Source organism: Periplaneta americana, chromosome 15, assembly GCF_040183065.1.
Source record: "Periplaneta americana isolate PAMFEO1 chromosome 15, P.americana_PAMFEO1_priV1, whole genome shotgun sequence".
Lineage (NCBI taxonomy): Eukaryota > Metazoa > Arthropoda > Insecta > Blattodea > Blattidae > Periplaneta > Periplaneta americana.
In genome coordinates this window covers 157,240,243-157,257,367 of record NC_091131.1, presented here as the reverse complement: position 1 = coordinate 157,257,367, position 17,125 = coordinate 157,240,243, and the positions used below count along the sequence as shown (strand labels likewise).

At 36.1% G+C, this 17,125-nt stretch overlaps 1 protein-coding gene across 1 annotated transcript in view; it reads right to left on the bottom strand.

Moving 5' to 3' along the window:
• LOC138715480 (esterase E4-like) overlaps window positions 1-13,651 on the bottom strand; it is a 193,150-nt gene extending 179,499 nt beyond the window's left edge. Inside the window, exon 1 of the mRNA XM_069848423.1 lies at window positions 13,462-13,651. Coding sequence (XP_069704524.1) covers window positions 13,462-13,638 — 177 coding nt within the window. The 5' untranslated portion in view covers window positions 13,639-13,651. The remainder of the gene's footprint in view (window positions 1-13,461) is intronic.
• Between the last annotated feature and the right edge of the window lie 3,474 nt (window positions 13,652-17,125).

The following is a 17,125-nucleotide window of genomic DNA, read 5'->3' as shown; positions in this document are numbered from 1 at the left end:
TTTAGGAAGTTCCGACGAAGTTGGCAAAGAGTTAGGTGTTAATAGAGTGTGGGAAAATATCAGAGATAGTATCAAAATTGCAGCTGAGCAGAGCATATGTTATTACGAAACTAAGAAAAAGAAACCGTGGTTTGATGAAGATTGTTCCATTGTAGTAGAAATAAGGAAAGAGGCAAAATTGAAATTCTTACAGGCGATTAGAGGTAATTATTTCAATGAAAGACGGGAAAGAAGTCGTACAATTAGGAATAAAAAGAAAGATTACTTGAAGGAAAAACTGAATGAGGTAGAAACAAATAGTGAGAATAAAAAAAAATTCGATAGACTATATAAAGGTATAAAAGAATTTAAGAACGAATAATCAGGCAAGGGTAAACGTGATCAAGGATGAGACGATTAAGGATATAGGAAGTAAAATAAATAATAAATTTGAGGAGTATAGTAGGAAGTTTAGTGATACGATAGAGATAATAAAAACAGACGAGAAGTGTGGTGGGGGAGGCTAGCTAGCAACGAGATAGAAAGAGAAGAATATAGAGTGGCCATGATGTCCTATACAGCGCTCTTTGCGGTGCCACCGCGAAACACGGCAGATCTGAACTAAGCGCCCACCTTTGTAAAAATTCGTCTCCTTACAATGTTGTATAACGGAGGTAAGAACTACAAAAAAACAAAGAAAAAAAACCTGCCTGTTGTGTGTGCTGCATATAACTACAATTTCAAAAGGAAAAAGACAACTGATATATCATATTTCATGTTTAGCAGCATTTTTTTTTCACGCATAAATGTGTAACAACTCCCGGCATAAACAAAATACATAGTTCACTGGTAATGTACTTAAACTAAATACGGATAAAACCACTACAATTCTGTTTCAGACCCAGTGAAAAACAAATACCAATACAATATTAAAATTGTATTTCGACACCGGCATCCTTTATTTCTGCTCCTTCTGTCCTCACTGCTTATAGAAGACGATGAGCTGTAGTTTTTAAAAAGTAGGCCTATTTCGAAGACAAACGATTAATCAAATAAATGGTTCACTAGTAATAAAGTTAAACTAAATACGGATAAAACCACTACAATTCCGTTTCAAACCCAGTAATAGCAATCAAATATTGAAATTGTATTTCGACATTCGCATCCAAAATAACGCAAAACTCTGGGGTAGGTCATATTGTTGTTAGTATTTTGACTGGAAGGACATGAAAGAACATAATTGAGTAAGTATGAATATATTTCGTAACTACTTGCCCCATTATTGTACGTGGGTGCTCAATTATACACTAATAATTATCTGTGGTGCCACAGCCCTTGAAAGGCTCAGACAGACCAGCCGGCTGTTGGCCTCACGTTCACATTTCGAAAATTATATTCTACTGTAACAAAAAAAAAACTGAAAGCGTGTTTGGTCATGCTTTACCCAAGTTACAAGCTTGGAGATAAAGGTTGTTTACTACAGTTAGGACCTACTTCCATTCTATATCTTATAGTATAATAAATAGTTTTGCAACGTGTAGAGACTGGGAAAACAATTTAATAAAATCATCCGAATCATACTCGTTCATTTTATAGGCAATCTTGCAGGTCGCATTTAAAAGAACCTAGGAATATTAACATTTTGTTCAGTATATTTGCTAGGACTTCTTGTCATACTACATGACAATTTTGCTTAGGTTATTCTTTTAAGCATTCCTTCTAGGAATAGCTCAAGTGTTTTAAATTTAGCGTGGATAAGTTTAGATTATGTTCCTAGCACATATTTGACGAAATACTAGGTTTTTCCACTTCAGTTTAACTGATTTATGCAAACTAAATTTTTACAGAAGACGATTCTAATGTCACTTATCGCCACGCCCACTTTATTTTGGGCGCATAAGTTCATGGCGGACGGTCGTTCAATTTTCTTCAAACATGGCGGCGCAATGACCACTCTATATCTTTCTCTTTCTAACTCGTTGCTAGCTAGGATAGCGAAGCATAGTATGTAGAAAATAAGTGAGGTCAGAATTATGGTACTAGGAAAGTATTATAAGTAAAAATTTTGAGAAAATCATATACAGTCAATTCCGGTTATAATGAACCTCTGCAGGCCAGCATATTTCGTTCACTATATCCAAATTCACTAAAAACCGAATTGCCTGGTTTTATACTACTGACATTGCTATACATACAGTATTAACGTCCTCTTACGATAGACCACGTTGAATACCGTACAAGTAATAGTCATTTAGGCAGTATGTACTGACCAACTTCGCACCCCCTTCCATTAATTAGGGAGGCATGCTTACTGTGTACTCGACCTTGGTATTTCCTTGAGTTCACTTTTACAAAGATACGGGAGGAAGAGTTGACAACAGCTGTAATCCTCCTTGTACTTACCCTTTGGTCATCACTCTACTCCCTTTCACAAAAGAAAGCATTTTATCTTCCTTTTCTTTTAATAATCTCTTTTAAAAGAGTCAAAACTGACTGTTCTTTTGAACACTATTCTCTTTAACATGTTTCACATTTCCAGGAAGCTGAACGAACAATCTTTTCTTTGTTTTTCAAGGCACTTAAGGAGTAGCAGATTTCAAATGTTGTTCTAAGCATATTCTTGAAAGTTTATATGAAAAAGGGTTTTCGCAAATTACCATTTTGGTCATTTTAAAATTACATTTTCTTGAAGGTTCTAGTTTTTAGGTTCACTATAACCCAAGTGATGGTCCACTATAAACGGAAACATTAATGTACTTTTTAATGCATGTGGGCCGGGACCAACGATTTAGGTTCACTATAGCCGGGTAGCTCAGTTGGTAGATCAGCTGGCTACGGACTGGAAGGTCCGGGGTTCGATCCCAGGTGGTGACAGGATTTTTTCTCGTTGCCAAACTTTCAGAGCGGCCCCGAGGTTCACTCAGCCTCCTATAAAATTGAGTACCGGGTCTTTCCCGGGGGTAAAAGGCGGTCAGAGCGTGGTGCCGACCACACCATCTCATTCTAGTGCCGAGGTCATGGAAAGCATGGGGCTCTACCACCATGCCCCCCCCCCCAAGTGCCTTCATGGCATGTTACGGGGATACCTTTACCTTTTTTTACCTTTTTTATAGCTGAATGTTCGCTACAACGAGTTCACTATATCCAAAGGTGACTGTATGTGTTTCCAGGGATGTATTATATTATCGTTCCCCATGTCTGGGCAAAGTAGTATAGCTGTGTTGCAATTTTTCGCTGAGTTATTATCAATGAACCAAACAGTGTAAGTACATTTATAACTTTCACATCTGGGAAAAACAGTATAAGTTATTCATACTGTTTTATATGTTATTAATAAGTGGCGGATGTTGGTGAACTGAAAATCTACTTAAAATGATCATTAAAATGCCCTTAAACTAATGGAAAAATGACATAAAATAAAAAAAGTCATTTAAATATTTTCATTGTACATAAAGCAATTTAAAATAATCACACTTGGAAGATATCATCCCGCCCTGAATAAACATGTAATATTCCTACATTGAACATCTGGGGCCTGTTTCTCAAAAATACTAGTTTAGTAGTTCACCAGTTACTAGAGTATATTTCACCAGCTCTAGTAGATTCTGTTTCTCAAACTATTTTACCAGTCTAGTAACTTGTGACAATTTTTCACTAGTTACATGATCTGTTTCACTAGTCAGCTGATTGAGTTCATTTGTTTATAGTCATTGGTAGGTATTGTTATTTGAGGTTAGAAGGCTAAGTTGTTTGTATTGCGGTTTCGATTTCTCTTTTCGGTTGAAATTCCATCAGTTGAAAGCAAATTAACTATACTCAATATGATTAATGAATCAAAGGATTATTATTCGGTGCTTTTTCAAGCATGTTAACAAAAAATGATGAAATAAACGAATGGACAAAAAGTGTTGTAATGTGTGAGGCTATGGAACTGATACCTCAGAACAAAGATTATGCATACGTTAGGGACACTTACTGGCCCAACATTAAGAAAGCAATTTGGTAAGTACCAATTCAAGTTCACAGTATCGTAATTTGAACATATGATGTAGCTAGTGGGTCTACTGCCGACATGAATGCCACTTATGACTTGATGAAAAATTCGCTAATTTTTTTTTTTTGTTTTACATTTTATCTATTCATAAATTATTGTCGTTATATATTTAATTTGTAGGTTAAAGTTGACAATGTCAGAAGAACTGGCAGTAGAGGAGGAAAGCTAGTAAAAATTAGTTGATGAATTGGTATTAGATTATTAGGAAAAAATTCTGCAAGTGTTGCTTGTCTAGGACAGAAAGACTAGATGGCATTGGAAAATAATCAACATCCCGATTTGTAGAGCAATTTGTATTTGAAGCTTTGCTGATAATGCAAGACTTCTATTTTTTTGTCTTGTTATGGCAGGTCCCACTATATTTAACAACTTTTCAAGCTTTTCAGTACTTTACCTAAACCGTTCATTATATTTAAACAATGCTCCCGTAAAGGAATAATAATTGTTCTTTCTCGATACAGTTTTAGCTCTTCTCACAACTTCTTCATGACTTCATTCGGAATCACCAAACCAGATATTAAAAGAAAATAACTACAATATTTTGTTTTATCTGAGAAAGGTTGTCACTGGTAACTGATAATATAGAAATCACCAGTCCTTAGAGTATTGTAGGAATATTCCTGTTGAATACTAGTGTAATCAACTAGATTAGCATTTTGAGAAACAGAATCACTTATGAACTGGTGAAATCGACCAATATTACTAGTCTGTGAACTGGTAACTACTACTTTACCCTTGTAGTTTCTAGAAACATAGACTTGTAAAATAAACTAATATTACTACTGTACAGACTAGTATTACTAGTCCATGAGTTTTGAGAAACAGGCCCCTGGTGACTTTGATCGCTTGTATGTTGCGGAAGTAAATCGAGTGCAGCTATATTGATAGTCTCGCGCTTGAAGCAATAGTGTTTCTTTCCTCTGGCCAGTTTTTGTATTCCTATGTAATGTCGACACTTGAATATATCTTATCAACTTAGATTCTACGCATGGTCTCTGTGAAATAGCGTTATGTCTCAGAGCGAAGAAGATTTTAGGAATGTTACCTGACAAGAATAGAGATGAAAATAAAGGCAAGTTAGTAACTTTTGTAACAATGTTATAAAATCGTAAGCTCAGAGCTATATTCTTATAAAATTCTTTGAAACGTTCATTTCAAAAACAGAATTAATCCTTTTATAAATTAGAAATCATTTATGAACTTGTATCATTTTTATGAGAGATTGGTAATGCTTCAGTTGACAATAACACACACGATTAAGATGTGTACGGAGCTGTACTATACTAGGTGTTCAGTTCAAAGTGTGTCATGGCTCGCTGTATGTCGTCACGAGGCTAGTCGATGAGCCTAGAGAATTCTATCTTCCTACACTTCCGCAGAGGCGTATTACCTATGTGCCAGAGAAGTTGCCTGGCATGTATGGCGTTCATTCTGAAGAGTACTTACCGATACGTACGGTAACGCCGGTAGTGGCAGGAATGTGAACTGTTTGGAAACACGTACTGAGGTGAGTTTTTTTCTTACTGTCGGAATATGGGGAGAGGGTCAAGACGATTAATTACGTACAGTGTTTGTTGACATTAACTTCGACTGTCAACATGGACACGGAGCATTTGATCTGTGTTGTGGAATGCTACTTCCGAAATTGGGTCCTGGTGCAAGAACAATATCAATACAATGTCACAGCCTGCGTGGACGATTTTCGTACGAAGTATCCAGAATTCCGGGAAGTTTCTAGAAAAAACATTGCACAAAATGTTAAGAGGTAATCATTTTAAATAAAATACGGCGTATTTTGTTACTTTTTCTTTGTTGTGTTTATGTACAGTATTCGGTTATTGAAGTGTTTATTTATTGTATGATAGCAGAATGTATGGTTCCAGGAAGACGGTTCTCCTGCCCACACCGCCCACAGTGCAATAACATTTCTTGAGAGACAGCTCCCAGGCAGGTAAGAAATTAATAATAATAATAATAATAATAATAATAATAATAATAATAATAATAATAATAATAACAATTGTCTCTTACAGAGTCATCAGTAATACTGTGTGGCCTCCACGGTCGCCAGACTTAACACCCCCAGATTTCTTTCTCTGGGGATATCTCAAAGATCGTGTCTTTGCTAGACGCCCCGGGGACGTTATTGAACTGAGACAATTCATACTTGAGGCAATGACAACTGTGACACCCGCCATGCTGGATGCGACCTACCGCAGCATGATTAAACGAGCGAGGAAATGTTTAGAGGTGAATGGTACACATGTGGAACCAATGTGAGACTGTTTTATTTCCCTGACAGGAGTCTTAACATATTTTTAAATCTCACGAGTTTTGTTTTTGAATTCGTTTTTCTCCTTGTAGAAATATAGGCCTATTAAGTTCGATGGTGCTACTTGATACAGGGACATCATTTTATTTTTACTAATATTTTTAATATTAACCTGGCTATACCTTTAGAGAACCGGAGACACCGTTCGCTACCCCCTTCCACAATTGGAGTTCGATGATACTGGCGTAAAACACAAACAAAGCACTTTACTAGTACAGGAGGGAAGAAAAGTAGTTCATCCATTTACGTAAACTAGGAAATATCGCGATTTTGAGTTCGATAATTTTCATTAGGTTTTTGTTTAATCAAAATGCAGTACTGTATTAAGAATAAGTTAAGTGTTTTTACTCACGAACTGAGTTATCTATGCGAACGTATTCATTATGCAGTGTACATTATACTGTCTACAGCACATTAGCTTACAATATAGAGAATGAGTTAAAATGAAAAACAATCATAATATGGATATTTAAACATATTTTTGAAAATGGTGGCCGTTCATTTCGATACAGTCTTCAGTTCTTTTGTGCATATTATCGCACTATAGACTATTGCATCTAATTCCAATTGCCAGTTTCGTCCTTCGTACTAGTAACTCATGTTGAAATAATTCTGTACCTACTCTATAAAAGAGTACCTTACCTACTGTAAATTCAATCTTCACTTCTGCCCGACCCGCACAGATAAAATTACTCAGACATGCTATCTACTGTCCGTCCAAGTGGTTATGCCGCAGGATCGTAGAAAGGGGGGAAATCACGTGACTGTTAATTACTTAACGAGGCACTTTTATTTAAGTTAGGGCCTATTTTAAACAGTTGTATAATATTACGTAAACGTCCAATTCGTAACAGAAATTAATGTTTTCAGAAAAGAGCTAAGACAGCCCAGCTTTTACAGAGGGGTGTGCAGAAGCAGGTTGGGGAAATCGGGATGCGACGTAGGCAAACGGACAGCTTTCAATATTGAAAGCTCTTTCGCCATTGGAAAACGCGAACATATTTCTTGAACGTACTATACTCACTAACTCAGTGCTGTTTACTATACGCGGTCTTGATTCTGTCTGAAGAACAGTTGAAACTTCATTAGTAGAAGGGGTGGGAGTGAAGTACATTCAAAAACTCGGGTACAATAAAAATTGAAGTAAAAATAAAATGATGTCCCTGTATAAGTATCTTTATTTCAATAATTGATTTCCGAGTAGAGTTGTGCTTCACGTACACGTATTGTCACACCTTTTCCCTTATTAGACAGCGTGGTTCACATTAATCACAAAATGTAGGCCAGATAACGTGCCTCGCAATAAAATAATCTAACTTGTTAATCTTTCTGGCACGACCCTACCAACTTCCATTCATTCCGCACAGATAATGTTTTTCTTTACATTCGCGAAAGGAGAGCCTAAACACTTTCTACTGACAAATTCATGTTGCCGTACGCAACCGATGATAACCAACATCTTGCGTACGACTTGGCCGCGCAAAACATAGTTCGAAAGAGGTTATGGTAGCACACAGACTGTACAGGCTGCCATCTGTTGCTACGACGTTCAAGTTATATCGTACACGTTCTTAAGTTCAGATTGAACGCCTTGATTAATCGGCAACTTCTCTGATATAAAAGCTGAAACTCGCTTCAAATCGCTGACTCACAACAGTGACGTCATGACACACTTTGAAATGAACATGCAGTAGTCGGCTGACGCAATGATGTTCGTGGGTGCTGTCGCATTGCATATTGGATGCCGTTTAAGGTTCCTGCAGATAATTGTCTTCGACGCGCCCCCCGTTTCTTTCGACAAACTGAGCCGGTTTCTTGAAATCGGGGTGTGCACCTATCATACAATAAATAAACACTTCAATAACCTAATACCGTACATAAACACAACAAAGAAAAAGTAACAAAATACACCGTATTTTATTTAAAATAATTACCTCTTAACATTTTGTACAATGTTTTTTCTAGGAACTTCCCGGAATTCTGGATACTTCGTACGAAAATCGTTCACGCAGGCTGTGACATTGTATTGATATTGTCCTTGCACCAGGACCCAATTTCGGAAGTAGCATTCCACAATACAGATCAAATGCTCCGTGTCTATGTTGACCGTCGAAGTTAATGTCAACAAACACTGTACGTAATTAATCGTATTGACCCTCTCCCCATATTCCGACAGTAAGGAAAAAACACACCTCAGTACGTGTTTCCAAACAATTCACATTTCTGCCACTACCGGCGTTACCGTACGTATCGGCAAGTACTCTTCAGAATGAACGCCGTACTTGCCAGGCAACTTCTCTGGCACATAGGTAATACGCCTCTGCGGAAGTGTAGGAAGATTGAATTCTCTAGGCTCATCGACTAGCCTCATGACGACATACAGCGAGCCATGACACACTTTGAACTGAACACCCAGTATTTCAGTGTATGTAGCTCAGTGAAATATTATATTATAACTTTATTGCGTATCATTGCTAAGCTTTATTTAGTGTAATGTGTCCATAAGTTCCGTTTACTTCTTGTTGCATAATATGTTTCAGAAATAATTACAAAACTGTGTTATTTTAATGTGAAGAGAATTTTACATGTTAACATAATCTGTTCGCATCAACATTTTAAGTTTAGAATAGAAGCTATTTTGAGGTTTAATAAAAAAGAATTTATATTATGATTTCAATTTAGCACATCTAAGTTCCTTAATTTTAGACAAAACATTTACTATACCACTCCTATGAAATTAGTGTACGTACAATTGTGTTACTTCGTCTTTTAAGTAGTAGATAAATACAATAATTCAGTATTCTATTGTAGTATTAAAATACAGACAAATTGAATGTCCGGGGTATCATACATGACATTATGCTTAATTATAATGTATAATTGCGAATTTAGGAATATAAGTTAAATATCAAGCCCCTACACCAGCCGTGGCGAAAATGCGACTCACGAGCACATTGTGGCTCGCAGTGCATTTCCCTTGCTTCCTACCTACAACCCCCACCCTCTCACTCACTGGAGTCAAATTCCGTTCCATTTGTATTTGTCTCTTACCTGCGAGTGGCGTATCGTCGCAATATCTCTCTCGAAACCATGTACCTCTACAAAAACGAAAGTTTCAAGTAGGATGGGAGGATGCATTTTTTTGCTGACAATATGATGAGAATATTAAATGTATGATTTGTTCACAAGTATTACTAGGAAAACGGTTGTATAACATAAAACGGCATTATAATACAAGTGACTTATGAAACATTATAAGGTTAAGCGTTGTTGTTATTATTATTATTGTTATTATCATTATCATTATTATTATTATTATCATCTCTGTACGTCGATTCTTTTTCAGCAGATGTACGAATAATGGGGTTAGATCTTCAATTTCAACTCACAGATTTACAATATGATGTTAAATGAAAGCTAGATGTAAGGACTTGACAAATGTTGAACTTTTCAAATCTTTGGAAAAAAAATATATATATATATATATATATTTGAAGCTTTGTTCTTTCGCTTGCTCTGTTGAAGCCATGTTCGCTGTAACTTACGTTTGTGAAAAATTATTTTCAACAATGGAAATAGTAAAAATCAAATTTAGATCACGTCTGACAGACAAATACCTTCGTGATCAACTCTGGCAGTAAGTGACATAATTCCTGATTTTGAAACTTTGTCGCAGAGACATTCTGAAGACAATTAATTTTAGGTTGTGATAATGTGTCCTATGTTTTCTTGTTCATTTCTTTCTTCGTTACACGTACTAAACATTAGTTTGTAGCCTTGTACTGTATATAATTATATTTAAGTGCTTGACGTAAGGAAAATGAAAAACCGTTAATAAGTCAGACAGTTGCTTCACTTCCCCTTCGGGTGTCCGGCTCCCTCCATAGGTGCTATGCACGTTGCAGCTTACACAGTGGCTCGGCGCACGATGACATTTTCGCCACGCCTGCCCTACACCAATAGCTGCGCAGACCATACGGGACGGGTCAAATAGAACGTTGCGCGCGACGCCATTACTGTGCCAGCTCAAGCTAGCAGGCCATTAAGTTTCTAGCTACAAATATCACAAATATAAGTATGCGGACCCTTAATAACACATAAAAATATAATAAACTTTGAAATTATTGTTGATCCTTATTATAATAAAGTAATAAGTACACAATACGATTTATAAAACCAATATAACTGGATTGAATTGCGTCAGTCAAGTTTCATACGAAGGCCTGCCTGCTGCAAATGAAGACCCTACAATATGCTCTATATTTGTCGAAACTAACAATCCTCTTGATATTCATATATCAAATACAATACACGTGTTATTGTGACGAACAAAGTGACAATAAAAACGGACAGGAATGAAAAAAAATGTAGACCTACAATTTAGCCTACCCTAAAAAAAGTATAAAAAGAAATAATAATAATAATAATAATAATAATAATAATAATAATAATAATAATAATAATTTAAGCCTATTACTATTATTATTATTATTATTATTATTATTATTATTATTATTATTATTATTATTATTATTATTATGTGATATTGTAGCTTTCTCTATTAAATCAAGAATCAGAACATCTGAAAAATTTGCTGTTTACAATGTCATGCAAGTTTTCGTTATTCAGATTGTTTTTCCTTCAGTTTTTTAGTCAAGCTTCTTAAGTTTGATATTATAACTGTATATCTGTCACATCCTCTGATTGAGGTTCTGGCTGATATATACATCCATTATCAGGCAGTAGGGTACATCTTACTTGACGTTAAGTGTCAGAGGAAAAACAAATTATTGTTTGTACACATCTGAAGTCTAATCAGTGTAATATTTAGTTAGTCGGCGATGTATGTAATGGAGGGGGAAAGGAACCGGCCACCCTACCCCATTATCTCATAAGTGGTGCCTTCTTGGTATCACAAATCAATGATGTTCAGACCTGTCTTCGGACATGGCAAATTTTCTTTTACAAGCCAGGTTTTCTTTTTTCAAACTCCTAATCTGTTCATTCCTTTTCTGTAACTCACCTTCCATTAATGTCAATATTTTCTTGGGACTGAGCATATAATTGTGTTCGACACTAATAGCATCAGGGACGTGTGAACAATTCGCAATAAGTTACATTGTCTGGTTCTGATACTCCAGTAGGCTAACTTACTTCTTTTCACAATTCTCATAGGGTGTTTTTCTACATAAAAATAATATTATAACACGAAAAAAATAAATTCTACTAAATATACTTTTAAATGATGAAGTTCAAGCCAATGGAAATTAGGTCTATGTGAATTTAACTTGTTTCAACAATGAACCTATCCGCATGAGATGTTCTGGAAAATTAAAGAGGATGATTCTGCGCCATCTTCCATTTTTTCATGTGATTTCCAGAAGCAATCTTCTGTGAAATGTTCAGAATACAATTTGTGTTGTGATAATTTTTCGAACAAAATTATCTCTTCTAACGGCAGATAGGCCTAGCCATCGTAATAGTAATTCTGCTTTTCTTTTTAGGGATAAAGCTAGGAATAACACATATTTTATTATAATGCCTCTATCATATTTTAAAAATACCAGCAATATGTTTGCCGAAATAGTTTTAGTGTAAGCTGACAGAATAATGCAATCTACATGAAAATGCTATTTATTTCCTGCATTAATTGAACGTTAAATTATTAGATGCATTTAAATATCGTTATTTACGCATTAAAAGTGATGCTGTAGACTTTCCTGAAGCGATTTGTGCAGTTCCAACCTTACAAGAATGCATCATTATGATAGATTCATCAAAAATGCACACTGGATACATCCGCATACACTATCACAACTGCTTGTTAAATGCCACATTTGCCACAATGATGCCGATTCACGAAGGGTTTCAATTTTGTACAGCACAGCAGCGCTCGCTGTGCGTCTAGGTAAGCAACTATAACGTCATTGTTAAATATAGTAAACATAACCTATAATTTTCATATGAATGGCAAGGCATTGGAGATCATTAAATTTAGACAGAAAGGGGCAACTGGTACAGTAAACATAACCTATAATTTTAACATATTTAATATCCGTGCGGTGCAATTGAAAATCAGTGAATCGTGCATAAATGAATGTACAAGAATTTCGCAATATTTAATCGAAATAAGGGCAGGTATTACACATACGAGCAACGTAATTTTCACACCATAAATAATATTACACCTTAACGCGCAAGTGACTTATGTCTGAAGTGTCTCATAATCATTGTTTTAAATTTTATTAATGGAATTACACTACATTTTAGAGAAACATATGTTATTGTTTATGCATTCCAACTAATTTATATGGTTGAAACGCCGCCCTTCGTGATCGGGTTAAGCGAGTTACATGGTCTGCCTTACGGCCTGTATTAGATCACGATGGCTGTGACACAGTCTATTGTTCCTAGTACTCACAGCGCTCCAAGCGGCTAGCAACTATCGCGAGAATTGCAAAAAAATCATCCCAAGCTTCGTGACTGTATATAGTAGACTGTGGTTTTAGTGTCACGCACTATACAAAAGACCATTTACTTTATGTTTATTGGCAGTCTATACTTCTACATAAGAAACTGTAATATTTTATTGCAAATAAATATTTTAAAAGAGTTCAATAAATAGATTATAATTTTTATACAGTTTAAGGAACCAGTTTTTCCTTCACTTTTGTTTCTTCTTACAGTAATATTAATACAGTCTTTTACAAGTAGGCCTACGTATTTTTAATTGCTCTGCAAAACGGTAACATTCATTTTACCATTTAAACAAATATAACAGATTTTAGTGGGTTATTTTACGACGCTGTACCAAATCTCAGGTTATTTAGCGTCTGAATGAAATGAAGGTGATAATATTGATAATGTCGATGAAAAGAGTCCGGGGTCCAGCACTGATTGTTACCAGCATTTGCTCAAATTGGGTTCAGGAAAAACCCCAGAAAAAATCTCAACCGGGTAACTTCCCCCGACCGAGATTCGAACCCGGGCCACCTGGTTTTGCGGTGAGACGAATTAACAATTACTCCACAGGAGTGGCCTATAATAGATTCCCTATATTTTTGGCCATCTTTTAATTTATGCATAGCAAACATACCTGAAATCTTAGCTCCCCGACTGGTGGTTTTGCATAAGGGATTCCTTGGAAAGAGAATATTTCACGAACTTTCCTCGACAGCAAGCGATGTCCTTGTAAGCGTCCGTGTGGCAGATCTACATAGTCTGCCCAGACTGCCGTCAGAAGGCAAAAACAGATCAGCTGTAACATCAGCATTGCCACACAGCAATGACTGGTAACCAGTGACAATCGGTTCTGAAGATAACCTACAACAGTTTGAAACTAGTCAACAACATGGTACCTAGTTTTAACACGTGAAAGTACATAAATCCAGTAGTTTTTTTTATAGTCATGTTTGTGGCGGCCTTTCTTAGATGGTGTTCACAATAAAAATATGAGTAATGAACACAGTGGTATATATTCTCGTATAGCTGAGTCACACGTCAGAGATAAAGAGTTCTAATATGCATGCACCAAATACAGGGACATCATTTTATTTTTACTAACATTTCTAATATTAACCTGGCTATACCTTTGGATTAAAGGTTCAAAACCGGAAACGTCGTTTTCTAACCCCTTCCACTGGAGTTCGATGATACTGGCGTAAAATACAAACAAATCGCTTTACTAGGTATAGGACGGAAGAAAAGTAGTTCATCCATTTACGTGAAGTAGGAAATATCGCGATTTTGAGTTTGATAATTTTCATTAGGTTGTTCTTTAATCAAAATGCAGTACAGTATTAACAATAAGTGTTTTTACTCTATTCGGACGTATTCATTATGCAGTGTAGCCTACATTATACTGTCTACAGCATATTAGCTTACAATATAGAGAATGAAGTTACATTGAAAAATAATCATAATATGGATATTTAAACACATTTTTGAAAATGGTGGCCGTTCATTTCGATACAGGCTTCAGTTCTTTTGTGCATATTATCGCACTATAGACTATTGTACCTAATTCCAATTACCAGTTTCGTCCTTCGTACTAGAAACTCATTTTAAAATAATTCTGTACCTACTCTATAAAAGAGTACCTTACGTACCGTAAATTCAATCTTCACTTCTACCCGATCCGAAAAGATAAAATTTCTCAGACATGCTATCTACTGTTCTTCCATAAGGTTTTGTCGCAGGGTCGTAGAAAGGATGAAAATCACGTGACAATTAATTAACGGAGGTCCCTTTATTTATTTTAAACAGTTCTATAATATTACGTACACATCCAATTCCTAACAGAAATTAATGTTTTCAGAAAAGAGCTAAGACAGCCTAGCCAGTAGTTTTTACAGAGGGACGAACAGAAGCCGTTGGGAGACACCGGGATGTGACATAGGCAAACGGACGACAGTACCTGTGCGAGAATGATTCAATATATTGAAAGAGAACATATTTCTGGAATGTAGGCTACTCTACGCACTAACTCAGTACTGTTTGTGTTTACTACGACCGTAAGGCGACTTCGACTGTATACGCTTGGTTCTTTGTGGAGAAGGGTTGGGTAGAGGGGGGGGGTGGAAGTGAAGTACATTAAAAAACTCAGGTACAATAAAAATTGAAGTAAAAATAAAATGACGACTCTGTATATGCATATAAAACCAAAATTAAAACCATTAAACAAGAGTATTTAGAAATGGCTTTTAAGGAACCCGCAGGTTCACTGCTGCCCTCACATAAGCCCGCCATCGGTCCCTATCCTGAGCAAGATTAATCCAGTCTACATTTATATCCCATCTCCCTCAAATCAATTTTAATATTATCCTCCCATCTACGTCTCGGCCTCCCCAAAGGTCTTTTTCCCTCCGGTCTCCCAACTAACACTCTCTATGTGCATTTCTGGATTCGCCCATACGTGCTACATGCCCTGCCCATCTCAAACGTCTGGATTTAATGTTCCTACAATGCGTGCAGTTCTGCGTTGTGTAAATTTCTCCATTCTCCTGTAACTTCATCCCTCTTAGCCCCAAATATTTTCCTAAGCACCTTATTCTCAAAGATCCTTAATATCTGTTCCTCTCTCAAAGTGAGATTCCAAGTTTCACAACCATACAGAACAACCGGTAATATAACTGTTTTATAAATTCTAACTTTCAGATTTTTTGACAGCAGACTAGATGACAAAAGCTTCTCAACCGGATAATAACAGGCATTTCCCATATTTATTCTGCGTTTAATTTCCTCCCGAGTGTCATTTATATTTGTTACTGTTGCTCCAAGATATTTGAATTTTTCCACCTCTTCGAAGGAAAGATCTCTAATTTTTTATGTTTGCATTTCGTACAATATTCGAGACGTAATCATATGCTTTGCCTTTTCGGGATTTACTTCCAAACCTATCGCTTTACTTGCTTCAAGTAAAATTTCCATGTTTTCCCTAATCGTTTGTGGATTTTCTCCTAACATATTCACGTCATCCGCATAGACAAGAACCTGATGTAACCCGTTCAATTCCAAACCCTGTATGTTATCCTGAACTTTTCTAATGGCGTACTCTAGAGCAGGGATTGCCAAACTACGGCCCGCGAGCTACTTTTGTTCGGCCCATTTAATAACTTGAAAAAAAAAATTAAAAGTCAATAAAAAAATAATTTCGATCGATGAAATCAAATCAGAGGCCCAGATTCTTAAACAAATTCCTCATATTATATTGTGTAACAATGAAGTTGCTGCAATATAGGCTACTGGTGCAAGCGTTCAGTCCCCAGGCGACCGTGAGTTGTCCAGCCCAAGCGCGAAGTATGGCAACAGAGCAACCAGAGATTGCACCACTGTAAGCTGACAACAGCGACTTCTTTCGGTACACTCTCACACATAATAGAGCAGTAGAAATGTGAAGTGGTAAATATTATCCAGTTAAGAATAGTATTAGCACTTTGAGTAATCCACAAGCATTTACTAGTGGTTCTTACAGCGTAACTTAACTTTAATTATGGCAGGGAAAGAAAAAAAAAAGAGAAAATGGACAGTGAATGTTCTGTGTTTAAACAACAATGGAATTTGGACTATTTTATGATTCAAACTGGAAATAAAGTAATTATGCCTGATTTTTAACGAATCAGTTGCTGTCTTTAAAGAATATAATATTCGCAGGCATCATGAAATCAAACATTTTTCAAAATTTTCACATTTACGAGGAAGTTACGGGATGATAAATTTGAAGCAATGAAGCGTGGGCTATCATCTCCAGTGGCGTAGCATGAAATTTTGAGCAGGGGAAGCTAACTCAAGTTGTCTTTCATGCAATATGAGAAAACGTATTACAAAAATACAGTCTTAAAATAAATAGTAGTCAATTTCAAGTCAGCAGTCGAAGATTGATTGGAACATCGTAAGTAACACCAATAAGGCATGACCTCAAATGATACGTAGTAAAATATGATTTCACGGTTTACACATATCTCTTAACAAATAGACACGTATACGTATAAGATTAGTTCACTCCCTGCCATACTTAGAGAAATCACAATATTAGTATCATTACGTAAGTATGCGTCTGTCTTTTGGTTGTGTCCTTCATTGACAGCAAGGGAGTCGGTCATTTGTTTTTTAAATCACACTTTTGTTCGTAAGTCAGTCTTGATAATACAATTGTCCTAAAAAATTCAAGTAAATTATTGTCAGGAACTGTTATTTCGCTCATTATTTATTATATCAGCCACAATGCACACTAACACTTCAACTGAACACAACTGACGAAT